This window comes from Argentina anserina, chromosome 7, assembly GCF_933775445.1.
Source record: "Argentina anserina chromosome 7, drPotAnse1.1, whole genome shotgun sequence".
NCBI classification, from domain to species: domain Eukaryota; kingdom Viridiplantae; phylum Streptophyta; class Magnoliopsida; order Rosales; family Rosaceae; genus Argentina; species Argentina anserina.
The window spans coordinates 643,406-668,181 of record NC_065878.1 but is presented as its reverse complement, the minus strand read 5'-3'; the positions used below and the strand labels follow the sequence as shown (position 1 = coordinate 668,181).

Sequence of the window (24,776 nt, the reverse complement as noted above, 5' to 3'; positions counted from 1 at the left end):
TTGGAGTTCAATAAACTGACAGACATGCCCTTGATTAAATACCTGTTGCTAGTTTGCTGCAGCTGAAGACATGCTTCGTCGAGACAGAAAGGGAAGGGTCAAATCGGAATATGTTAACTTGGATTCCAATTAGAATGCATCACAAGTAATCGATCAGAAATAAAGTTGCAGCATCAAACAAATAGTAGCTTTAGATCTTCATCTTCAGCAAACAAAAAGCAACACTGCTGGAATGGTAGGATTCCCCAGCTAAAGGACTACGAAGTCCACATGCAAAAGTTTGTGATATGAAAAATAGTTGCAAGTTAGTATAATGAGATCCCTAAAAAACAATGCAGCCGAACAAATCATAACTTTGAGAATTAAGGAATGGTAGAGGTTCACTTTCCCAGTACTAGAGAAAAAGTTCAAGCCTTCGCTCCATTTTTTGGTTTGGATCTCTAAAGAAGTAGCACTGTGGCAGGCATCTCTTTATCAAGGCATTCTTTGCTTCTCCTAAAATAACATTAGCCCCACGTACTGTGTGCAAGAGAAAGAGTCTGAACTCTTTATTTTCTTTTTTTCCTTTAAAATTGTGTTTCTTCCTCTAGACAACTTCTTTGCTTCTGAAGCTAGTTTTGGATCACTTGTGAGGTGCTACTTCCTCATATTCTCACAGCAGCCAAGATGAAGCTGGTGGTACAAGTTGTTGATGCTCATGATCTTATGCCCAAAGACGGAGAGGGGTCTGCTAGTCCATTTGTAGAAGTTGATTTTGTGAACCAGCTTAGCCGAACCAAAACTGTTCCAAAGAACCTCAACCCAATTTGGGACCAGAAACTTGTCTTCGACATCAACCAAACTGAAAACTTCCATCACGAAACCATTGAAGTCTCTGTGTACAACGAGAGGAGAGTCCCTATTCCTGGCCGACATTTCCTTGGAAGGGTAAGAATTCCCTGCTCAAACATAGTCAAGAAAGGCGAGGAGGCTTATCAAAGATTCCAACTAGAGAAGAAGTGGTTTTTGTCATCTGTCAAGGGTGACATTGGCCTAAAAATCTATATCTCACCAGAATCTGAATCAAAATCTCCTCAACCCCAAGCACTAGAAGCCCTTCCTTCCAAGTCTCATCAACAACCAGATATACACAAGGTCCTATCTCATAGCAAAGTATTTGCTGCAGTTCCGAAAGCTGTTGCTACTGTTTCTTTGATTGGCGATTCATCTGCTCAAGAGTCGAAGGAGGAGACGGAGAAGGCAGTAACATTTCATCACCTACAAAAATATCAAGTGCAACAAGCAGCAGACATATCAGTCGAGAGACATTCTCTAGGTGTCCCATTAACCATGCAGCCAGTACGTCCGCAAGCCCCTCATGGCCATGAAGAAGACTATGACCTTAAAGACACCAACCCTCAGCTTGGTGAGAGGTGGCCAAATGGTGGAGCATACGGAGGTAGAGGATGGATGAGTGGTGGTGAGAGATATACCAGCACTTATGACCTTGTAGAGCAGATGTTTTATCTCTATGTTCGAGTTGTGAAGGCCAAAGACCTCCCTCCCAGCTCCATTACCGCAAGCTGTGATCCTTATGTGGAAGTAAAGCTGGGGAACTACAAGGGAAGAACAAAGCATTTTGAGAGAAAAATGAATCCAGAGTGGAACCAGGTGTTTGCCTTTTCAAAAGAGCGCATTCAGTCATCTGTGCTAGAAGTCTTTGTCAAAGACAAAGAGATGATTGGAAGAGATGACTATCTTGGAAGGGTGGTGTTTGACTTGAATGAGATTCCCACCAGAGTTCCACCGGATAGTCCTCTTGCTCCTCAGTGGTACAGGCTTGAGCACCGCCGCGGAGAAGGCAAGGTTAGAGGTGAAATCATGGTTGCAGTTTGGATGGGAACACAAGCTGATGAAGCATTTCCTGATGCATGGCATTCAGACGCTGCAGCAGTCTATGGTGAAGGTGTTCATAATATCCGATCCAAGGTATACGTTTCACCAAAACTGTGGTACCTTAGAGTGAATGTAATTGAAGCTCAGGATGTGCTGCCTAATGACAGAAGCCACATCCCAGAAGTTTTTGTCAAAGCTCAAGTTGGAAACCAAGTCCTCAGAACCAAGATATGTCCAACTCATACAGCTAATCCATTGTGGAATGAAGATTTAGTCTTTGTGGCAGCTGAACCTTTTGAAGAGCAGCTGATCATCACTGTTGAAGATCGAGTCCACCCTTCGAAAGATGAGGTGCTGGGAAAGATGAGCATGCCCATTGACATGTTCGAGAAGCGGCTTGACCACAGGCCTGTGCATTCACGCTGGTTCAACCTTGAGAAGTATGGCTTTGGTGTTCTAGAACCTGATAGGAGGAAAGATCTCAAGTTTTCTAGTAGAATTCACCTGAGAGTTTGTCTTGAAGGTGGATACCATGTACTAGATGAATCAACAATGTACATAAGTGATCAACGGCCAACTGCAAGGCAGCTGTGGAAGCAGCCTGTTGGGATTTTGGAGGTGGGGATACTAAGTGCACAAGGGCTTCTTCCAATGAAGATGAAAGATGGCCGAGGAAGTACAGATGCTTATTGCGTAGCTAAATATGGCCAGAAATGGGTTCGCACCAGAACAATTCTCGACACACTCAGTCCTAAATGGAATGAGCAGTACACTTGGGAAGTTTATGATCCATGCACTGTGATAACTTTGGGGGTTTTCGACAATTGTCATCTTGGTGGCGCTGAGAGACCAGCACCAATGGCGGCCAGCGCAGCAAGAGATTCACGAATCGGCAAGGTACGCATTCGACTATCAACACTTGAAGCTCATCGAATGTATACACACTCATACCCTCTCCTTGTTCTGCAACCTAATGGAGTTAAGAAAATGGGAGACCTCCAACTAGCAGTTCGGTTCACCACCCTTTCTTTAGCTAACATGATCTATGTTTATGGACACCCTTTGCTGCCAAAAATGCATTACTTGCATCCATTCACAGTGAACCAAGTAGACAATTTACGATACCAAGCAATGAACATTGTAGCTGGGAGGCTTGGCAGAGCTGAACCCCCACTTCGAAAGGAGGTGGTAGAGTACATGCTAGATGTTGATTCACACATGTGGAGCATGAGAAGGAGCAAAGCCAACTTCTTTCGAATCATGTCACTACTTTCCAGCATGTTCTCCATGAGCAGATGGTTCAGTGATGTATGCAATTGGAAAAACACCATGACAACAGTCCTCGTTCACATTCTGTTTCTGATACTGATTTGGTACCCAGAGTTGATACTTCCGACTCTTTTCGTCTACATGTTCCTGATTGGAATGTGGAACTACAGATTCAGGCCTAGACATCCTCCTCATATGGATATTAAGCTTTCGTGGGCTGAAGCAGTTCATCCGGATGAGCTTGACGAAGAATTTGACACATTTCCGAGCTCAAGACCACATGACATTGTTCGAATGAGGTATGACAGGATTCGAAGTGTAGCAGGGAGGATACAGACAGTTGTGGGTGACATAGCAACACAAGGGGAAAGGTTTCAGTCCCTACTCAGCTGGAGAGACCCAAGAGCAACTAGCCTTTTCATAGTATTCAGTCTTTGTGCAGCTGTGGTTCTCTATGTGACCCCCCTCCGAGTGGTTGCTCTGATTGCAGGATTGTATTACTTGAGGCACCCAAGGTTTCGAAGCAAGCTGCCTTCTGCACCAAGCAATTTCTTCCGGAGATTATCAGCTCGAGCAGACAGCTTACTGTGACATTAATCACAAGACACTTTCAGTCTCTCATGTTCTAAGTTAACCCATCTTACTGTGTCAAATAAGTTGTGTATTTTAACTTACTTTTGTACCAAGGGTGCCTCAAATAATAAACACGTGATTTTGTAGATTGTTCTGTGAGATAATATTCATTCAAATCCCAGTCCAGAAAACTATCAGGAAACTATTATCAACACCAAGTCACCCACTCGAGTAAATGAACAAAAAAACAAGTCAATCATACGAAATAAGAATTCAAGTGCACGACCAAAAACATCTGATTAGATATTTTAGATGTCCAACTTTATAAAGTACAACCACTGAGACCAAGGTCAAACAAAACTTGTAGAATTGTAGGAAAGAACAGCAAATCCTAATACTTCCAACTCGTTCTCTAGAACAGGAGCTCATGTGGCTTCATTCCTTGCTTGAGTGAAAACCTTGCAGCCAAATAAATCTTCAAATCTGCAACTCCCTCAATGGCTTTAATCAATGGAGTATCCACAGTTTTCTGGTCATCTTTTTTGTCCTGGGGGAGTACATTCTTCTCCTGCAATACAATAAAATACACCAAAGGTCAGAAGAAAGATCAAGCAGGACCAAAAAATGGGCATGCCAAAAAGACGTGGAAAGACAGATGATCAAACACCAACCTCCTTCTCTGCTTCAAAAAACTCGCCTTCTCCCTTCTTTTTCTTCTTTTGGACCTCCTTGGCAAAGTACTTGTCATCAAACTTCTCCACATTAACACCAGAGATGTCAACCTTGGTGGAAGTTCCAATAACATAAGATTGGTTCACCCGTCTGAGAGGCACACCATTAATCTTGAATGGCCCTGGATAGTAAGAAATACAGCAATCAAATATCGAGATAAAAAACTCACTTGGAAAGAAAATAGTGATGAGGCATGAACATGTTAATATCAATCCAATTAGCTTTGTAAAATAGACACACATGGCACATTTTGTCCAGTACATGCAGACTAGTTTTCTTCAGCTTAATATCAAGCACCCAAGCAAAACTTAATCACTTAATCCCACACAGATTATACAGTAACCATCGATGAATTCTCCAAATTCTCAATTAGCAGAACAATCACACATACACTGACTAACTAAATGCACGTTGCTCATAGGAACATAAACACGAAGGCAATAACTGGTAACCAAAAGCAAGAACAGTTTCTCACTCAGTCAAGGGTAGGTTTCTTACCAGTGACCAAAAGCAAGCCAGAAGACAGCTGCTTCAAAAAGACAACCCTCTTGCCCTTGAACCTTCCAGCCAGAATGATCAACACAGTTCCGGGGGTAACGCTTGCCCTGCACATTACTCATACGTCAGCATGCGTTCGGTAACACTTCCATTACCTTCTAATCTCTACTGTAATTTTACCCAGATCCAAATTTCTACACAGTCAAAAAGTCACTTTGCGCATCATGCACAACTTTATTCAATTATCGCATCATTTCTATACCTAACTAGAATTTTCTACACAATCAACCACAACTGAAAGGAGTGAAAAGAAAGAGAGGAGGGACCTGAGCTTGGTCGGCTTAGGCTTGTGCTTGTTGATAAGAGGCTTCTTGACATCGTCGGCCGGGTAGAACTTGGGAGCCTTGACGGCCGGGACCTCGGCGGCGGGCTTCTTAGCGTGGCAGGGGAAAGCGCCGCCGTTCTTGGCCTTGATAGCCCAAAGCCCTCTCTTGTGGTACATCTTCGACCGCGAGTACTTCCCGATCCCTCTGATCAAATTAGGGTTTCTGCTCACCTGAGCCGTCCTCTCCTTCTTCGGCGCCATCTCTCTCTCTCTCTCTCTCTCTCTCTCTCTCTCTCTCAAATGCTTTGGCCACCAAAAACCCTAGCATAACTACTCACATATATACGCCGCGCGATAACTGGGCCTCTAGGTTGACGGCCCAATTACGCTTCTACGGGCCTGTCCCAAATTAATGAAAGAAAATAAAAATAAAATAAATAAAGCTAGCGTCACCAGCGGGTGATAATAGGAAAAGTGGGGGGTTTTAGATAATGAGATAATGCCTAGTTTTGCTTCCTAGAACTCTCTGAAGACTCTGCTTGTTCGATTTTGCTTCGGGGGGTTTAAGAAATGGCGACAATCTCAACACTGTTCTCGTCACCCAATCTGCTTCGCCGCCCAATCTCAACACCGAAGCTGACCCTGAAAGCGACGCCGTTTCAGAAGCTGACCTCAAGAGGAAGCTATCAGCGGCTGTATGCTGTGGCCGAAGAAGTCGCGGCCGACCCGGATTCCAAGGCCGCCAGGAGAGTCTACATCGGCAACATTCCGAGGACTGTGGATAATGCGGAGCTCACCAAAATCGTGGAAGAACATGGCGCTGTGGAGAAGGCCGAGGTATAATCTCATCTCGTTAATTCTTTCTCTGCTTTATCAACTTGGGGATTGCTAAGGATTTGCTCTGGTCGTAGGTGATGTATGATAAGTACTCGGGAAGAAGTCGTAGGTTTGCGTTTGTTACAACAAAGACGGTGGAAGATGCAAATACCATAGTTGACAAGCTCAATGGAACTGTAAGTGTTTCCACCATTCATGTTTTTATAAACAGGGTTGGAGACTGGATGGTGATTTATTATATGTGTTCTTTTTCCTTGTTAATCCAGGAGATTGAAGGGCGTGAGATCAAGGTGAACATAACGGAGAAACCCCTTCTGCAACCAGATTTATCACTTGTTCAGGCAGAAGAGTCACAATTCGTCGACAGCCCCCACAAGGTTTATGTTGGAAATCTTGCAAAGGGAGTGACTACAGAAACACTCCAAAAGCTGTTCTCTGAAAAGGCCAAAGTGCTTAGTGCAAAGGTCTCCCGGGTTCCTGGAACATCGAAATCTAGTGGATTTGGGTTTGTGTCTTTCTCTTCGGAGGAGGATGTAGATGCTGCCATCTCATCTTTCAACAACACTGTAAGTTTCTAGATGATATATACACTTGCACATATACTTGGATCTTCCCTGAGCATAATTTGATCATTTTTCCTATTTCTAAATAGGATAAAATACTGGTTACTCCTCACAGTTTTACAAACTCGACAGTTTACTTCTTCAAGTTTCAATTTCAACTCATCACTCCTTATACTTTTCAAATTCGAGCAATTGTTAAGTTCATCCAAATTCTGTTTACCCAAAAAATAACTTGACACTCAAATTGGATGAAAAGATGACGAAATGACGACATTGCTCGAATTTAAAAATTATAAAGAGTGATCAGTTGAAATTGAAACTTGAAGGAGTAAACTCTCGAGTTACTAAAAATTGGAGGAGTGACTAGTATTTTGTTCTTTTAAATATAAAGGTATGCCTTTCGTTGAAAATGTTGAAATTCTAATTGTTGACCTGCAGTCATGGTTGTAGGTAATTAGGTATATGTATAATTGTATTGAATAGTGAAACAGCGATTGCAAGGTGTGCAAGTCTTCTGTAGAACCGTCCCTTACACATTTGCACACATAGATCACCCATTTACTAACTTAGTTTTATTGTTACTTCATAGGCTCATCAATGTCCCTCTTGTGCTTTTATTATTATTGAGGCACTGATAACAGTCGATGAACAAAGACAGAATTGCTGGCCTGCTTTTCAAACTTGAATTTTGTCTGCATACTTTCAAACTAATGTATATGTAGCGATATGTAATGTGAAGCACAATACCCATCTTCAGTCCACATGATGCATGTCTCTGTTTTTTTATCCTACTGATTTTCTCATTGAACTCATAATGTATTGTGGTTTTGAGTTCATTGGGATGAATTTTGGTTGCTTTTTGTGAATAATTGGAATTCTGTGAGCCCCATGTTTCCGTTACTGAATTAGTTCTACTATATCTTGTTCACTGCAGTTGTTTGAAGGCCAAAAAATTCGCGTCAACAAGGCATAATAAACTGGCAGAACATTCTACATCAAAAACTGAAACATCAGACCATGTCTACTTAGTACAAAAGTCAAAGTATATTCTCTTCTGATGGTTCTGATCTCAATGATGTTGTCATGACATGAGGTTTTGTAGTCGATCCTCATATAAGCTGATCAGTTAATAGACCAAAGCGTATGAGATACTGGTGCCTTAATTTGAAACTATCAGTTCTGGTAGAAGCTGATGTTTAATGAGTTTTTATTTGTTGAATTCGGTGCTCCGAGCTCGACAGCATCAGGTGTCATCATTTGTATTCAATTAATCCTTTTAAGCGTTATGATTAAATTTGGTTGAATTTGTGGATATATTAGGTATGGCTGTTGGATCAATTCGGTGCTAGTATTTTCAAATTTATATTTCCCTCAATACCACCACAACTCTACATACGACAGGATTTTGGATAATTACTCTACATCAATGCAGGTGTTGTATACATATATAGAAACCTCAGTGTAGTAGAAATACTAAAATAGCTGGCAAGTTCACAGCTTTTTGGAAAGAAAACTGAAAACAGCTCCAAGAAAACAATAGGAAACTTGGTAGTGTTATGGTAATCCGGTGCTTGCTTACATAACTTGAAGAATACACATACACTGTGTTCACCTCAACTTCATATTCCGTATAAATGCAGCTAGCTGTTGTCAATTACCGAATTACGTGCAAAATGTGTTGTCGTGTGAGCTAGAAATCAATATATGTATGAGTTGTCCTTAGCAGAGAAAAATAGCAGCAATGATGGTTTAGTAGAGTTGGAGGATGATTTGGTATGTTACTTGGATGAGTGGAGTTGTCAAACCAAAAAAATTGAGCCGTAAATCAGTCCATGATTCAATAGGAGTATTTCCCCTAAAATCTTCTCTACTTGGAAGGTTGACATATACAGCTCCGCATTAAAACCAAATCAAATGATCAAAATCGGTCAAGAGCTAATGGCATGAAAAGACCAGGGTATTCTTGAATCCAAAAATGGCGGCACCTTTCATATTTCCCGCTCCCATTTAATTTTTTGGGGAGAAAACATATCAACCCTAAAACCCCTCCTCAATCTCTCATAACTCAAAACCCAACATAAAACAAAAGCCCCTGCTGCTGCTTCTTCAGTTTCAGTTCGGTTTGGAAGTGGGGAAGCCGAGGATGTTCTATTCGCACACAATATTGGCTCGGAAGGGCCCTTTGAATACCGTCTGGTGCGCCGCCCATCTCCAACACCGCCTCAAAAAGTCCCATTACGCCTCCACCGATATCCCCTCCACCGTCGGTCTGTGGGTCCCTCTCTTTCGCCTTCAAGCTTTCTTCTTTATGTTCATCACGTCTACCCATTCTTGTTTACATCCTCAACTCCGCTTCTTTTCAACTTAATTCTATGCTCAGTTTTTCAAGTGTTTCAAAAGCAATTAGCTGACAAGCAATTTGTTGGTTGTCAGATCGCATCATGTTTCCGGAGGTTCCGATTGCTCTGAGAATGTCGGGCCACCTTTTGCTGGGGGTTGTTCGTATCTACTCGAAGAAAGTGGAGTATCTTCACCAGGACTGTAATCTTGTATTGAATGGCCTAAGGAAGGCTTTTGCTTCTATAGACTTGAGCTTGCCGGAGAACGCAATGCAAGCGCCGCTCCAGTCTATTACTTTGCCTGACAATCTAAATCTTGATGCTTTTGATTCCGGTCCTGACTTTGATTATGATGGGTAATTGTCTCAGTTGTCCCTCTCCTTTTTTATCTTTCTGCTTTAATTTTTGATCATGATATGTTGATTGCGTTTCCTCATCAGGGCTCACAGTGATCATCTTGGGAATCACGAGGACATCACACTATCAGGTTATTGAATTGAGTTGCTGTTTGTTTTTGAGTTCTTTATATTTGATAAGTCTTTTTAACATATTTTAATTTCATATCACAGAACAATTTCCTATTGCAACAAACCCTTTTGTTGTTATAACTGTAGATGAGGTACCTTTCTTGTACTTGCCCTCTTATATATGTTTCAAATTCTAAGGCATTAAAATTGTGATGTTACTGATCAAGATTTGTAATCTACTTAGGATATCCTGATGGAGTATCCATCACATCAAACTGAGGATTTTGGTTCACATGCTACCCCTATGGATATGGAGTATGCTTCCGAATGAAATTCAAATTTTGCTTCTTTTTTAATATCTTATTTGAGAAAGCAGTATGATAAATTATTATATTTCCATGGTTACAGCACTGTACCTCTACATCCGGAAGTGGATACTCATAGTCCAGTCAATCTGTCAGATGAACAAACAATTGATAATGACGAGGTAAACCCTCAAGGTCCTGAAGGAGTATTATGTGTTCATAGTCCGGCGCATGAACAACGGAGGCCTAGTGATGATACCCTTCCAGACCGTCCAGAAATGGAAAGTGAGAAGGATTATAGAAGTCAAGATCCTGGACCAAGTCAGGCTACAGAAGTTCTTAACTTGAGTGAGAAAGACAACAGTTCTACTGAAGATGTTCAAGAAATAGAAACTGAACGCAATGCAGTTTCTGATATAGGCTCAGAAACCTTTCTATTTTCTGCCAGTCATGAGAATGATGTTACTGAACCACATGACCCACCTACAAATGAGAAGGCCGTACTTTCTCCAATTACAGAGGGAAGTATGCATTCAATTGGGCCGTCTCCAGCAGTCCAGCCAAGCTTAGGAACACCAGCTTCTGTTGCTTCTTTATCTGAGGGTCGACAGAATATCAATACATCTGTTTCAATTGGTGCGGTTGCATTATTATCTCTATATAACATATGCTTTCGATGAACAATAAGAATCTCCACCTTATCTTTTAATGTTTCTCTCTTGTTGTTGCAGCAATTCAATCAACACCCCTTATTGAACAGCCACCTATTGAACAACCAGTTATTGAGCAGCCAAGACCAAGGAAAAGAAAGAAGCAGTACTTTGATGATCCTGTTGTGCTATCTAATAAGTAAGAGTACATACATACTTGTCATATGACCAACATTTTTCTTGTATTGGTTACTGAGATAAGGTTGTGAATTTGTAGGTTTATTGGGAAGACAATTAAAGATGCAAGTGATTTGAGGCGCAAAAGGAAAAAGCTTCCGTCCTCTACATTGGGTATTTGGAAGTTGAACAATGCTTTGAGAAAGGAACAAGCGTTCCTTCAGCTTTCATTAACAGGTAATTAAGTTGTCTTTTAAACGAAAAGTTTTCTCTTACTGTTCTCCTCCATGATAATGAGTTTATTCAAGAGAATTTGTGTCTCTGTCTTCAGGGTTATGCTCTGATCTTTGTAACATATATGATGAAACATACATATCTACAAAATCCCATTTGTTTGAGGAAGCTCTTCCAGACCCCAGGCAATCACCTGCTTCTCCCACAACCAAAGTGCTCTCAGAAGATAGGGCTGCACTATCTCCTATGCCTCCTCGTACAACTGATGTCTCCCCAGATCACGGAGTTGGAAACTCTGCCCCTGCCAATGAAGTTCCACAGTCCCATTCTTCTCCTGCTACTGAGTGTGAAGATATTGAACACCTTAGAGGTGGTGAACATGATGGGGACAATACTACACCGGATTCACCACCTCAAAGGCATTCTCCGATAATATATGACTTTACTCCTGCCCCATCGAAAATGGGGTCAGCTTCAGTTCCTTTATTGGAAACAAATACTGGAACTGAAATACTGCAGACACCAGATTTAACAGTGTCAGCTGGATTTAGAGAGTCTGAATTTGGAACACAAAGGACAACTTTAGAGAAGGGAGTACGGCCTGAGTACGCAGTTCCTTCACATAATCACGAGTCAACAATTGAGGAAGCAGAAGTAAGTTTCGAGCATTTGGTTGTATCACTTGTATGTGTATATATGAAATGTGTTTCTCTTCTTTACATGCCTTCTGCCTTTTCAGTTTACTTTTTGGTTCTTTTGTTGATCAGTGCATGCCTGATTTTGTTTTTCTGTTGATGCAAGGCACTAGATGTAGGATTACATTGATGTAAGGCCCGGTATAATATTAGAAACTCGATTTAAAGAACCGGAGGTTCGTTTAAACATGATGCCATCAGCTTGCTCAACTAAGCACAGTTCCTTAATTCTCTAAAAAACATAATAAAAAAGCTTACTACAACAATAAAAAGAAGTGCTTCACTGGGCCTTGAATAACCCATGTTTATCTAGTACATGCCATACTCTTTGAAGCTTATTTATCTAATTTCAGACACTCAGATTTTTTGTGTTGACATAATTTATACAATACATTTTAGAGGCTATTGAAGGATGAAAGTTACAGAAGTGATATATCAGTGAGTGAAACATATAAAAATAATATGATATGTGCACTAATTAACAGATAATGCTATATGGACATGGTAAATAAATGGATTTATAATGTCAAATGATCACTGAGATATGCTGACTAGTTAACTATGAAGCCATTATCTAACTTACTGGAATATTTTATTGTAGGATCTTTGGTTTTTGGAAGCAGATGATCGTACTCCAGCTGGTAACTGAAAATTATTTGTGTCATCTGTGTATAAGTCAAATGATCATTAATTGAACTATTATATCCACTGTTTGGATGATTTTTTTTCCATTGTTTGGATTATGATGTATGCTTACTCCAGGTTCTCATGGATCAGGAGTTGATTCATTGTCAGTCAGAACCAGGTACTTCTCTTTCTATCCTTTCTCTCTTTGTTTGTAAAGGTTGCCCAGATGTTAGTCAAGGCACATTTGTATTCTCTATCTGCATATTTTATTGGATTTACTTATTTGCGTGCAGGGCTGTGGCTCAATATTTGAAAAGCCAATCTCCAGAAGACCTATCCAGTGATCTCAGCTTGAACAAAATTTTAGAAGGAAAAAGAAGAAAGCTTTGTGCTAGAATGTTCTTTGAAACACTGGTATTTTTCTCAGGCATTTCTTAGGCTATTGTTTTGAATAAATTAAGGGCAAACAGGAAATGTTTCAAGTAATATCTCTAAGAGCAGGATTACGAAGAAACGAAATTTCTGCTACCGCATCTGCACACGTGAAGTGGCTCTACAACAATGGACAATTTATTGTTGGGATGAATGATATCTATGCTGCATCATGTGGTTTGAATATAATATAAAAAAATTGGGATCTCTTTTGTATTGTTCTGGCTGAAAAGTTCAGTTGTGGAGCATGCACACTATCTCATAGATCATTGAAAGGAACTATGCATACAATTTGGCACACTTGATATGTACAACCTGATTATTGAAAATATATGCCGTGAGTAAAAAAAAAAAAAACTTTTAGTATGATAGGCTTGCTGTTAACTAATATGTTGGTTTGAGTTTTGCTTCAGTTGTTAAATTGATTTATTATTTGCTCCTTTTATAGCTTGTGAAGTAGGTGATGAAGAGTGTTTGTATGTAATTTCTCATAAATTTCTGTCATCTGTTTGTATTAGTAAAAGTAATAAGTCCTGGTACTTTTCAGGTTTTGAAGAGCTATGACCTTATTGATGTAAAGCAAGAAGCTCCTTATGGTGACATTAGATTGAAGTTGACTCAAACCCTTTCAAAGGCTCAAATCTAAGATGATCTGAAGTTGTTTAATGTGCCTTTTGGCTTTCACATATATAGGTAAAGGATCTTATTGCCTACTTCTGGTTGAGCTTTGTATTGTAACGATGTTGGTGGGTTTAATGTTTTTCTATTGTGCAATTTTCTGTACCTTACTGAATATGTGGCAACTATATAACTATATAAGACAACCCGTGTAACTTAGGTTAGTAATTTAACATAAAGGGAGAATATTTTTGTTTTCTGTTTGAGTATCGAATTCAATGGGGAATGCGGAAAGCATATGAAACTTAAGAGCAGACCTAGGTCTAAAAAGCTGAAGTTGATATTTGACAGGCTTAATTTAAGCATCTGGATAAACTATTCTAATGAAAATATGTACATATGACTTTAAATTTGCAAAAGTGAACTACTGGAACATTGACCCACTCTTTAAATTTTTCTTAATCATCCTTGTCTTTTCCGTTTCAGTAAAATGTTTTACTGATACATTAATGTTAGATTAAGGGTTGGTAACTGTACCTCAGCAATGACTATCAGTAATGTATGGGTATAATGTTGTACTCGGGAGCTTATCTTTCTTTCATTTTTCAATTCACTTTTCTATTTGGCTATGTCGTTGACATGTAATCTACAATCAGTAAGTATAAGCAGGCTAATTTTTCACCATCTGACAGTTTTGCAGGAAGTGCCAGGTCACAGAATAAAGAAGGGAGCTTAATGTTGATTTTGTACAGAAATTTGGAAAGAAATTTTTGATCTCATAGAAGTGCAGTCCTCATGTGTATTTACAAGAGGTTGTGGTAAATTATTCTATTTGTGCTCTAGTGATTCCAGTTCACCATATGTAAATCTAATAATCTGTTTCTTATCTATTTTATATAACATAGCAAATGTTTTAGGTATTTTCATTGAACTCATGTACCTTTGGGTTACCTGCGCCATTATTAGGCACTGCTACTCGTTTAGCTTGGAACTACAGTATACAGTTCTGCTGCAGTTGACTATTTTTCTCCATAATTTTAAATCTGTACTGATTAATATATTTATATTGCTTGGTTGTAAAAATCTACATTTTTCATTAGCTAAGAAAATTCTCAGAAACGACAAGCAGAAATTCATCGTATAATTGACTCTTCTTTACTAGTTAACCTCTTGATGTTGGATTCACAATCCTCATTATTCTTCAGTATTTCAGGGTAGAAAAAAATATGCAAGTCACTGAACCGACTAATGGTATGCATCAATCATCACTAATGCTCAATCTAAAGGATGAAAATAATGTGTCTAAACCTTTTCTGCAGCTCTGCTTGTACAACTTCATATAAGCAGGATCATTCATAGTTTAGACTGTAAATTGGCAGAAGAATTCAGAATTGGGCTACTTCCAACTGCTAAACATCCTTGATACCTAATTTCTCTTAGCATGAACCCTGGTCCATTATCATTGTGAGATTTTAGTTTAAATGATATATGTACCCGACCGCAAAAGTAATGCATCATCGTTACATGTCACCTAGTCTAATATCATAAAAGACTTCTTATCTCACAAATAGAACATAGAACTCTAGAAGAAGTCATCCCAGAATTTCTTCAGGTAAATTTTTTATTAAGGTTTTAATTTAATATTTCAAAACAACCAAATATCTGGGAATAATAATAACATCTAATTCCATCACACATGATGGTTTTCAGTCTTCTAAATCCATAACACGAATACTGGAACTCCACGTAGGTTTCAGAATACTGTACGACATATACAGTGTATCGACTCTTGAATATTATTTTTGCGGGGATGTAAATAAGTTTCACCGGTGGCAAGATGCCAAGACATCAGAGCCTGTGTTTTACTTGCGCTATAATTTGTTGCTATTGGCTTCAGAAAAGGATAGGTTGCACTATTTAAAAGACTAACAAAAACATTCAGTTTTTCTCTTTTTCTTATAATGGCTTTGCATGATTTCATTTTTTTGGGTCCTAGATAGATTTTCTGTTTGTTTTTCTTGGTTGAGATCTTTGTTTGAACCTTCTGAAGTTCATTCATCCAAAAATTTCGAGGCAGAAGCCAAGGATACATTCAGTATCAATTAACCGATAAAAACCGGGATGTCCGTCTTTCCCTCCATTCGCGTTCGCCCATTGTCATCTACATTTTTTAATTTTTTTCATAACACAGGTTAATCATCAAGATATTTAATTTTTCATCATTGGTTGGTTCATCAATCTTGTGAATCCATCTTCTTACTGTAGTATCCTTCAGCATACATATATGCAGATAAAAGGGTTGACCTTCAGTTTATGCAACAACAAAAAAAAGCAACTATCCTGGTTTAAGCGCGAGCTTATGTTATGCATCAATCAGCAGTAATGTCCTATAAAAAAGGATAGGCATTCTATATCTTCATATATTCGTAGTTTATGGTGTAAATTGGCAGGAGATACCAGAACAATTGGCTACTGCGAATTGCAACACATTAATTTGTGAGTTACATGCTCCTAGCATGAAGCCTTTATATTTCCCAGTTACCATTGGTGCTAAACTTTGACATGAAGTCTTAACAAGCCACATTAACACATGGCAATTCAAACATCTTTTGATTGGAATGCTAAAAGTACTTAATTTCCAGACACAAGGGTGTCAATCTTCTTCTCAACATGCGCTTCATAATCTTCGAGGCGACCCTTGACCGCATCATTCTCCCAGCGGACGAGCGTTGGAACTCCAGTAATCTTAAACCTTGAGTCCACTCGCCATGGATGTTGAGGAGTCCTCCATGTTGGTCTATCTCCAACATATGCTCTCAGAAGTGCGACATCACCCGGTGCAGCTTCCAGTTTTTTGTAGATTACAGGTTCAGCTCTCACACAATCTGACACAGAAAACATCAAAATCAATGACTTACTATGATTCTATAAATCAAAGAAACCTCCTCCCAAGTAGTTTACAAAATACTAGCTCAAATTATTTAGTAACACAGCCAACCAAGAACCATACTTTATTTCACCAACCAGTGTGAAGGCCACTCTACAGTAGTACTACAGGGCAATGATCCATTTTCAAATTCATAGAATATAGCATGATTTATAAACATAGCAAACATGTATTTACAAATTGAGGCTCCCACAAAACACAAGCTATTATTAAGCAATTCTAGATACTCAAAGCTATTGTTGACCTAGAATGGTGTACAAAGTCCCCAAAGTCCTGAGCTTCTAACAAAAGACCCAGAAAATAAAAACCCAAACCAACATGATACTTTGCTGTTGGTTCTAGTAACTGGTAAGTTGATCTGAAATCGGAAGTGAGAGAGAGAGAGAGAGAGAGAGAGTACCAGGACACCAGCTGAGAGAAGTGGAAGGGTCGTTGTCAGCCAGGAAGAGAATGAAATTGGCCTTATTGTTTGGTGATTCTTCTTTGAATTTCTCAAAGACGCTGTCGAAGCTGGAGACGGTCGCGTCCAATACTTTCACAGGCATTTCTTTCCCTTTTCTTCTCACAACCCAATTACGGTGATTACCCTAAAACAACAAGAACAAGATGACGATGTTGACGATGGATTGATGGGCGTTTCTGGTTTTTATATAGAGACGATATCCGAGGGAGGATAGATTCTTCGTGTTGTAGGGCTAGGTGGGTATAGTTTTGCTGGCATTGGGCCTGGTCATTCTTATTCAAATTTATCTCACCCCTCCTACCTCGTAGTTTGCGTTATTTTTTTTTGAATAAAAGGCTGATGTGGGCCATTTGGCTGCTTAAAGTCTTTATTAATGAAATTATCGATTACAAAATGAACGTGAAACCTAAAACTGATTACAAAAATCTAAAATAATATCAATATTTTTTAGAAATAAGTATCCAACAAAACACTAACTAGTAAAAAGTATTATCCTAATAACGACTATATTTGCTTTAAAATAGCGGTGATACAATTGAGAGCACAATATATATGTAACACTATAAACAATGAAGCATCGACTACATATCTTAATGTCTAATAAAACAGCTCCCAGAAAAATAAATCCGACGACACTTAGTCTCATCCTGCCATTAGGCGGCAACGAGCTAACGACCATTTGACGAAATAAAGAACTCACCGGCGATCTAGAGAGACAAGGCACATTGAGTGTGCAAACAGACACATAACTCGATTATCCCTATGTATCTAAGGCAGAGATTTATTAAACAAAATAAATAATTAAAACTATTAAAAATAAACAAACTGGTTAAGACACATAAAGTGAGCCCAACTCTTATTATCAGACCATACAAGGCTTAACAAAAACTTCCAGGCCCACAACCAAAGAGAAGCAAAGAAAGTCCAAGACTTGGACATGGTGTTGCACCATTGCCACACAAAATCCACCACCGCTCCCTCACCCAGACCATTGTGCGCCACTGCATTTGGTCACTAACCACCATCGGATAGATATCGCTGGTAGAGAATTGGCAGACTTCACCCGTCACCACCAAACCCTTAAGACTTGAGTGCACATATCTTGATGTTGTCCTCTCACCATAGATCAGACACACAACGTCCCTCCTCCCAGAGCCATCATCAATCTCCATTCCCGCTGCTACAAAGACAGGAAAAGCAACTGTCGTCGCAAGGTCGGACCACCTCTGCCGCCACACTCCCCCATCCCATGCAACACTGCCACAAATTTTGGTCCAACCTCAGACCCACCCCACCCTAATCTCCGATCATAAAGTCAGAGGACAAAGCCCACGTTCCGTTTGACCGCACATGCCGCACTCTAGCGAGGCTAGAGGCCAGCACCTTGGGACACGTTATATATTATTTCTCCAAAACCTAGTGCGTGTGAACACGTTCTATACTATTTATCTTTATCTATATTATTACTTTGTGATTTTACATATGCAAATTTCAAAATTGTTTGTACCAAACTCACGAAAAAATGTTTGATGTGTCTTAGTTGTTTATCACTTTATCAGATACAAAAATAAAACGACAACATGCAATTTGCGATTGATATTTTTGATTTTGTACATTTGTAAAAAAAAAAAACAATGCATGCAGCTTGATCCAAGAGCAAATTTGCCGACCACCCTTCATTTATCCACTTTATGCTCACATTTCTAAACTCATGTCATGTGTCTTTTCTCAACTTTATTTAGATAATAATTAAGCAATTGGACACATGACATGAGTTTAGAAAAGGGACACAAAGTGGGCAAATATAAAGTGTCGGTAAATTTGTTTCCGCTTAATCCTGCTCTATACATGTATAAATATAACAACGGATGTGTACGATGTCATTTTCTAGTTTAAGGGCGGAAGCATCAAGGATCATTTATATAAATTAAAAACTGTATGATTAGTCGATCAATACATATCATAAATCTTGTTTGCTATGGATTGAGTTAATTCTATAGCTAGCCTTCCTTCATTCTCGTGTACGTACGTCCATATCGATCTGAAGTATCATCAACAAACTGTATGCCATCATGTCTGCTTTCTCCACTTTTCTCAAGTGCTGTTGCATGCCATCATCGCTGAAGGTCTCTGATGATACAACAGCAGTAGCAGCAAACACGTACACCAAGAGGAAGAATAACAAATCATCGTCTGCATCATCATCATCTCCCTTACTCGTTCATCATTTTCCTGTAAACTCTTATCGTTCTCCCATGTAATCTATCATCTTTTGCAATAACAAAGTAGCTCATATGGTCTTCATGGCAGGGTTTCTTATCTATTTTGGGTCTGCACACGCTCACACACACACACACCATGAATTTCTAACACTAAAGCTAGCCGATCAAATACTGTATTTCCTGTTAGTGAAGTACTATGTTGGGAATCGAAGGAATGAATATAGAGTTCTACACACAGACAGAGTACACTCTTCTATGTTGATTATTATCAGAAATTATCGAATAATTGTTTTTTTACAAAAATGAAAATATAAAAATGGCCAACTGTGGGCGGCGGAGGATCTATAATTAGAATTAGAAAGGGAGCAATTTGTGAGATGAGGAGGAATGTACCAAGTGACCAAAGGCGGCCCAATACATAAGCTGAAGGGAAAAAACAGTGCCCCTCTCCTCTCAAAACCTCAAAAGGCAAGACCAATTTGGCCTTCTCGTCTCTCTCAAGAGTCTCACATAAACTACTCAAAAACCTCAATGCTATATTCCCAACACAACCACACTTGTGATTCTCTTCCATTCCAGTCTCTGAATCACCATGGCTCTTGTAGTTAGGCTTCAATCCCTGTCTTCCACCCATTTCAGAAAACCCAACAACTCCTTGAACTCTCAACCCATTTGCTCTCTTCACTTCAACTCCTCCTCCCATTCTTATACTTCTTCCCCTTTCACAGAGAAGCATTCTCTTGAGAGGTACCAGAGAGACCAGTGGCTCTACAACACCCAATTGGCACAAACTCTCCCTCCTCCTGACTCTGATGCTGGCTCTGATTTCACAAGGCAGAATGACATTGCTTTGCAGCTACCAGAGCTGAGGAAGCTGCTTGAGGTGCTGAGAGAGAAGAGAGAGAAGAGAGAAAGGGAAGGAGGGTGTGGTGGAGGCAAGTGTGGGCCTGGCAATGTCTTCCTGGTGGGCACTGGCCCTGGGGACCCTGAACTCCTGACATTGAAAGCTGTCAGAGCAATTCAGAGTGCTGATTTATTGCTGTATGATAGGTTGGTCTCCAATGATGTCTTGGATTTTGTTGCTTCTGATGCTAGACTTGTTTATGTGGGCAAGACTGCTGGATACCATAGCAGAACCCAGGTTAAAGCTCTGATCTTTATACCATTTCTTGTAATTGGCCAAAACCATATTCTAAACTTCGCTTTGATTTCTAACTGGCTGCGTTCCTCAACTGTAAATTTTTAATCTTTGTGTAATTGGGTGAATTGGGCATTTGGGTTTGTGGGAGTTTTAACTGGAAATGGTCTTAAAAGGTATTGCGTTGAGTTTTAAACATCTAATCAAAACATTTTACCTGTGATAATTATTGTATGGTATTATTATGTGAACTGGTAAGTGATAAGATTCTTTTGCTGTTCCCATTTCAGGAGGAGATACATGAATTGCTACTGAGTTTTGCTGAAGCTGGAGCTACAGTTGTGAGACTAAAAGGAGGGGATCCATTGGTGAGTTTCCAGATTTCATCTTCAGAAAGTTATGACTTATGACTGTTCCATATATACATGTGGAATTTGTAGCATTTATATTGAAGCCTACTGTTCGTCTTTTAGGTGTTTGGAAGGGGTGGAGAGGAGATGGATTTTTTGCAACAACAGGGAATTCAAGTGCAAATTATTCCAGGTACAATAATGAATCATTATTAATAAATGCTGTCATTTAGTTGAGCCTTTTTCTGAATATATTTGAATGTCTCATGAAGCTTTAGGTCTCCCTTAGTTACATATTCCTTTCAAAGCTATGTAGCACCGACACTTCAAAGGCTGAAGTGTCGGAGTGTCCGACACTCCCCGACACGCCGACACGCCCCGACACGTTGTCCGACACGCCACGTGGCGTGTCGGAAAATGTTGACTTTTTTGACACGGCCCGACACGTTGACCGACACGCTACCTACTGTTTTTGACACGCCACATCAGCATTTTGAATTTTTTTTTTTAAAAAACCTAAGCCCTTAGCCTTAACACTCAGTTCCCACCTCGTAACTTTCCTTCTATTTTGCTTCAAAGTAGAGAACGACGCATAAAAAAGCCTTATCTGTGATTTTGTGGTGGGAATTGAAGTGGGTCTCTCTGAAATTCAAGAACCCAAGAAATATTTGGCTGATGAGAATTGACTAGATGTGAAGAAGAAGAACATTAATAATATATATATATATTAATATATATCTAAACAGTAGCAGAAGAACATTAATATATATATATTTACACATTAATATATATTAAATTATATATAAATTAGCGTGTCGACGCCGTGTCGGGATCTAGGTTTTTAAGATTTGCTGTGTCGCGGTGTCGGTGTCGCGGTATCGGTGTCGGTGCTACATAGTTTCAAAGTCAAAGGTTCATTCTGAGAAAAATCCAATATAACTTCGGTTATATTATATATATATATATATATATATAGTCCATATCCAGAGTGAAGGTTCACTTTGAAGTTTCAGAGTGAAGTTCCAATTTTGGCATACTTTTCGGTCAAATTTTTTCACCATAAGCGATTCAATATTTAGTTATGCTATTCAAGATCATCTCTATAAAGTTTCATACAATTTGACAGTGATTTGAGCTTTCAAAATTGAGATTTACACGAACGGTTCACGTTGAACAGTTTTAATTCATTCATTGATTTAATCTAATTTCAATACCTTAACGATGTCCGAATTAGATGAATTTTGTAGAGATGATCTTGAATAGCATACCTAAATATTGAATCGCTTATGGTGAAAAAATTTGACCGAAAAGTGTGCCAAAATTGGAACTTCACTCTGAAACTTCAGAATGAACCTTCACTCTGGATAGGGACTGTATATATATATATATATATATATATATTCTCCCTCCAAGTGTTCCCTTAACAATCTGATGGTTTGATTCAATTTTGATTTGTCCTCATTGTCTATTGTCTTTTCTTAGGTTTATGGTTGATTGCAATTTGGTGGTCTTGTTTTGTGTACTTTTTGGTCATTGGCGTTTGCTGGTTAGCATGTTTTATGTATCCTGCTAATCACAAAGAGCTGTGGAGACACATTAATATAGTGCTTTTCGTTTACATTATGCTTACTATCAAATCCTAGCCTCTACCTCATAAAAAAGTGATAGCTGGAACCAATATAAGTATTTTCTTAATTCCAAATTTCCAAGCAGGGGCAGGAAATACTAGTGAAATAACATAAAGAGAAAAAGAAAGTGAAATGCCAAGGTAATACACTTTACATGGACCCATTGAGGAGAAACTAAGGGCGTTTTCTTCTGTTTACCTTTAGTTATAAGGTAGAAGAATTCCATGCATTATTTATTTTTACCTAGGATGTGGTCATGTTGTGAGTTAGCGATATTTTGATCCTTGTTCGACTTGTGTGTAAAATCAAAATCTTTTATTACTTTCCAGGTATTACTGCTGCTTCTGGGATAGCAGCACAACTCGGGATCCCGTTAACTCATAGAGGTGTTGCAAATAGTGTCCGATTTCTGACTGGGCACTCCAGGAAGGGAGGAACAGATCCTCTTTTTGTGGCAGAGAATGCAGCTGATCCTGATTCGACCTTGGTGGTATACATGGGTTTGTCGACCCTACCTTCTCTTGCGCAAAAGTTGGTCCATCATGGTCTGCCACCAACAACGCCTGCTGTTGCAGTTGAGCGAGGGACCACACCTCAACAGCGCATGGTAAGATGTTCTTTCATTTGGAAACTGTTGCATTTGAACTGTGTCCATCTACCTGATACTAGTAATCCTGAGGACATCTCTAGTTCATTATCAAATAATGACCTGAGAGACCTCTGTTTTGTATATTACATGTAGAGAATATAGAAATGTCACTCGTCTATTGTTTATCATCTTTGGCAAATAGGATGAGACTGTCATGGTCGGTGAATATGTCATTCTGCAATTTGGAGAAGTTTAGGAAGCATTTTTACCTTAAATCATATTAAGTAACTTTTTACTTAAAAACAGAGTGGACTTTTCTTTCTTAAAGCGTGGAACTATAAATGATGCTTTTATTTGTTTGCAGCCCATTCTTTATATATTTTATAGATTGGGCAGAAGCCTTATGCAACACCTGAAGTTCCAGGTTTCAAGTGTTCATGGGTTGAGGTTTAATTCTTGAAAGTGAACATTTTCAGGCAAAAATAGTAGCATCTATAAGGAATTAGCAAAAGAGATGCAAGCTTTAATATATATCAAAATCATTAGTGAAAGGAAAAAGTTCCACGAAAATCAATATTTATAAACTACCTTTACCTGTTTTAGATAATGATATTCTAATTTATCTATACATTTCTCATTCCACCACACACATTAAACCTACTTTTGTAGAAATTTCCCAGTAAAAACCTGAAACAAAAGTTAACTATCAGACATTAAGCTTGCATTGGATTGAAACAATACAAACTATGTTGATTGAAAAGTCATTGATGCTATGAATTTTTGCAAATTCTCCATGAATTTTTGCAAATTCTCCGCGCACACACACACACACACATGCACACACATATATAGTTTTTTTCTTTCGAAAGCAGTTCATTATTCTTGAAATGATAACCCTGTACTCATGTGATGTTATTCCTGTCTGGCTTTCAATAAAAGCTTAGATTCTTCTGGTTGAAGCTTTTTCGATCGAATAGGTTAATAGAAAATAAAATCGGAAGCAGAAAGTGTAGTCCATATTTTGATATTTGCAAGCAAGAGAAGTAACAATCATTTGCCTATATATATATATATATATATATATATATTCAAGCCACCAGAATGGGATAGTTGTTATATCTTTATAGTCCTTCCAGGGGGTCTATTCTTGGCTAACAGTCATCCTAAATAGCAAGATCAGTCGCATGCCTTCGCGTACTTATAGTCAGCTTGCTCATGATCATTTCCATTTTTCATTTGCAGGCAACCTAACTGACTTCCTTATTGTTGATTTTGCATTTATACAGGTCTTTGCGGAACTGAAGGAGCTTGCTGATGAAATTACATCAGCAGAGTTGGTATCACCAACACTCATCGTCATTGGGAAAGTAGTTGCACTTTCACCATTGTGGCCACATACCTCGAATGAAGTGGCCTCTCTTGTCAGAGCCATATAGACACGATTGAGTGATGCAACAAGTACCTTTATCATTCACTTTGGCTTCAGAACTCAGTGCTCATAATTTTCGTTATTTGGACTTCCAGCCTTATTTCAAATCAATTTGAATGATGGAGGATGATCTTGCTCAAGATCGAGATGAGTTAGCTGCTTCTTTTCTGGAGGTAGATACTGTTTCATGGAGCTAATTGTTTGCAAACAGTGCTGGCTTGTGCTAGAAGCCTAGAACATAGTATGCTGCTTCCTTGTGCGGGAAATAATGAATTTCATGCATTGATGTGAAAGGGGGAGCTGGGATTTTGTTCACTGGCAGATTGAGAAAACGAGCATTCTGTTCTGAGGTTGTTTTAATCTTATACCTAGGTATTAGCGTAAAGGGTTCTAATGTGGAACCAGTCTTGTCATAGGAGCCCTGATCGATGGACTCATCTAATTATCTTGTAATCAGATTTCGTTCAAGAGATTTTGGTTTGCATTAGAGACGTCTGTTTCCATTTGTGTACCACAATCTTCTTTGTGAATTTGGAACCATACATAAAGTTGCTCATTCATGTTTGGTAATCAGTTTAAAATATAACTCTGGGTCTCTGGATATTGTCGTTTTGTTGTATTAGCTATGGTTTCTGTGGGTTTTGAATCAGTAGTTCCTTCTTCGTTTATTACTATGGTTTCGTTGTGGAAGACTTTAACTTTCCTAGTGTTCGGGTGCACTTTGGTGTAGCTCACAAGTTGCCACGGTTAAAACTTATTATCTTTTACCAGTGAATATTTTTATACATAAATTT

The 24,776-nt window shown here is 39.0% G+C and overlaps 6 protein-coding genes across 6 annotated transcripts; 4 read left to right on the top strand and 2 right to left on the bottom strand.

Moving 5' to 3' along the window:
- The first annotated feature begins 610 nt into the window (after nucleotides 1-610).
- Nucleotides 611-3,850, top strand: LOC126801784 (FT-interacting protein 1). The gene has a single exon (XM_050529244.1). It carries the CDS (start codon nucleotides 667-669, stop codon nucleotides 3,733-3,735), a length of 3,069 nt encoding a protein of 1,022 aa, XP_050385201.1. The 5' UTR covers nucleotides 611-666; the 3' UTR covers nucleotides 3,736-3,850.
- A 139-nt stretch (nucleotides 3,851-3,989) lies between these two features.
- Nucleotides 3,990-5,572, bottom strand: LOC126801785 (60S ribosomal protein L6-like). The gene is made up of 4 exons (XM_050529245.1): nucleotides 5,274-5,572; nucleotides 4,948-5,054; nucleotides 4,389-4,570; nucleotides 3,990-4,285 (listed from the first exon to the last, which is right to left on the bottom strand). Exons 1-4 carry the CDS (start codon nucleotides 5,531-5,533, stop codon nucleotides 4,130-4,132), a joined length of 705 nt encoding a protein of 234 aa, XP_050385202.1. The 5' UTR covers nucleotides 5,534-5,572; the 3' UTR covers nucleotides 3,990-4,129.
- Nucleotides 5,573-5,805: 233 nt separating this feature from the next.
- Nucleotides 5,806-7,976, top strand: LOC126802714 (30S ribosomal protein 2, chloroplastic). Its single transcript, XM_050530387.1, has 4 exons — nucleotides 5,806-6,109; nucleotides 6,184-6,285; nucleotides 6,376-6,675; nucleotides 7,607-7,976. The coding sequence occupies exons 1-4, from the start codon at nucleotides 5,843-5,845 to the stop codon at nucleotides 7,643-7,645; spliced, it is 708 nt and encodes a 235-aa protein (XP_050386344.1). The 5' UTR covers nucleotides 5,806-5,842; the 3' UTR covers nucleotides 7,646-7,976.
- An 819-nt stretch (nucleotides 7,977-8,795) lies between these two features.
- On the top strand, nucleotides 8,796-13,363 carry LOC126802811 (sister chromatid cohesion 1 protein 3-like). The gene is made up of 13 exons (XM_050530519.1): nucleotides 8,796-8,939; nucleotides 9,106-9,367; nucleotides 9,452-9,498; nucleotides 9,581-9,630; nucleotides 9,723-9,793; nucleotides 9,887-10,419; nucleotides 10,515-10,632; nucleotides 10,711-10,847; nucleotides 10,942-11,498; nucleotides 12,141-12,180; nucleotides 12,302-12,344; nucleotides 12,460-12,580; nucleotides 13,146-13,363. Exons 1-13 carry the CDS (start codon nucleotides 8,816-8,818, stop codon nucleotides 13,242-13,244), a joined length of 2,202 nt encoding a protein of 733 aa, XP_050386476.1. The 5' UTR covers nucleotides 8,796-8,815; the 3' UTR covers nucleotides 13,245-13,363.
- A 2,226-nt stretch (nucleotides 13,364-15,589) lies between these two features.
- LOC126802904 (thioredoxin-like protein Clot) lies at nucleotides 15,590-16,849 on the bottom strand. Its single transcript, XM_050530617.1, has 2 exons — nucleotides 16,564-16,849; nucleotides 15,590-16,101 (listed from the first exon to the last, which is right to left on the bottom strand). The coding sequence occupies exons 1-2, from the start codon at nucleotides 16,706-16,708 to the stop codon at nucleotides 15,848-15,850; spliced, it is 399 nt and encodes a 132-aa protein (XP_050386574.1). The 5' UTR covers nucleotides 16,709-16,849; the 3' UTR covers nucleotides 15,590-15,847.
- A 2,247-nt stretch (nucleotides 16,850-19,096) lies between these two features.
- On the top strand, nucleotides 19,097-24,574 carry LOC126802257 (S-adenosyl-L-methionine-dependent uroporphyrinogen III methyltransferase, chloroplastic). Its single transcript, XM_050529862.1, has 5 exons — nucleotides 19,097-19,989; nucleotides 20,277-20,354; nucleotides 20,460-20,529; nucleotides 22,294-22,571; nucleotides 23,840-24,574. Exons 1-5 carry the CDS (start codon nucleotides 19,441-19,443, stop codon nucleotides 23,987-23,989), a joined length of 1,125 nt encoding a protein of 374 aa, XP_050385819.1. The 5' UTR covers nucleotides 19,097-19,440; the 3' UTR covers nucleotides 23,990-24,574.
- The last annotated feature ends 202 nt before the right edge of the window (nucleotides 24,575-24,776 follow it).

What these genes read in the sequence shown, in the direction of transcription:
- LOC126801784 (XM_050529244.1), top strand. Translation starts at nt 667, where the DNA reads ATGAAGCTGGTGGTACAAGTTGTTGATGCTCATGATCTTATGCCCAAA.
- LOC126801785 (XM_050529245.1), bottom strand. Translation starts at nt 5,533, where the DNA reads ATGGCGCCGAAGAAGGAGAGGACGGCTCAGGTGAGCAGAAACCCTAAT. An exon ending in CCTAAGCCGACCAAGCTCAG is followed by an intron (nt 5,055 to 5,273) that starts GTCCCTCCTCTC and finishes AGTAATGTGCAG; the next exon opens with GGCAAGCGTTACCCCCGGAA. An exon ending in TGGCTTGCTTTTGGTCACTG is followed by an intron (nt 4,571 to 4,947) that starts GTAAGAAACCTA and finishes CTTACTATCCAG; the next exon opens with GGCCATTCAAGATTAATGGT.
- LOC126802714 (XM_050530387.1), top strand. Translation starts at nt 5,843, where the DNA reads ATGGCGACAATCTCAACACTGTTCTCGTCACCCAATCTGCTTCGCCGC. An exon ending in GCGCTGTGGAGAAGGCCGAG is followed by an intron (nt 6,110 to 6,183) that starts GTATAATCTCAT and finishes CTCTGGTCGTAG; the next exon opens with GTGATGTATGATAAGTACTC. An exon ending in TCTCATCTTTCAACAACACT is followed by an intron (nt 6,676 to 7,606) that starts GTAAGTTTCTAG and finishes TGTTCACTGCAG; the next exon opens with TTGTTTGAAGGCCAAAAAAT.
- LOC126802811 (XM_050530519.1), top strand. Translation starts at nt 8,816, where the DNA reads ATGTTCTATTCGCACACAATATTGGCTCGGAAGGGCCCTTTGAATACC. An exon ending in CGAGGACATCACACTATCAG is followed by an intron (nt 9,499 to 9,580) that starts GTTATTGAATTG and finishes TTCATATCACAG; the next exon opens with AACAATTTCCTATTGCAACA. An exon ending in CAATACATCTGTTTCAATTG is followed by an intron (nt 10,420 to 10,514) that starts GTGCGGTTGCAT and finishes TTGTTGTTGCAG; the next exon opens with CAATTCAATCAACACCCCTT.
- LOC126802904 (XM_050530617.1), bottom strand. Translation starts at nt 16,708, where the DNA reads ATGCCTGTGAAAGTATTGGACGCGACCGTCTCCAGCTTCGACAGCGTC. An exon ending in TTCTCTCAGCTGGTGTCCTG is followed by an intron (nt 16,102 to 16,563) that starts GTACTCTCTCTC and finishes TTTCTGTGTCAG; the next exon opens with ATTGTGTGAGAGCTGAACCT.
- LOC126802257 (XM_050529862.1), top strand. Translation starts at nt 19,441, where the DNA reads ATGGCTCTTGTAGTTAGGCTTCAATCCCTGTCTTCCACCCATTTCAGA. An exon ending in GATACCATAGCAGAACCCAG is followed by an intron (nt 19,990 to 20,276) that starts GTTAAAGCTCTG and finishes TTCCCATTTCAG; the next exon opens with GAGGAGATACATGAATTGCT. An exon ending in CCACACCTCAACAGCGCATG is followed by an intron (nt 22,572 to 23,839) that starts GTAAGATGTTCT and finishes GCATTTATACAG; the next exon opens with GTCTTTGCGGAACTGAAGGA.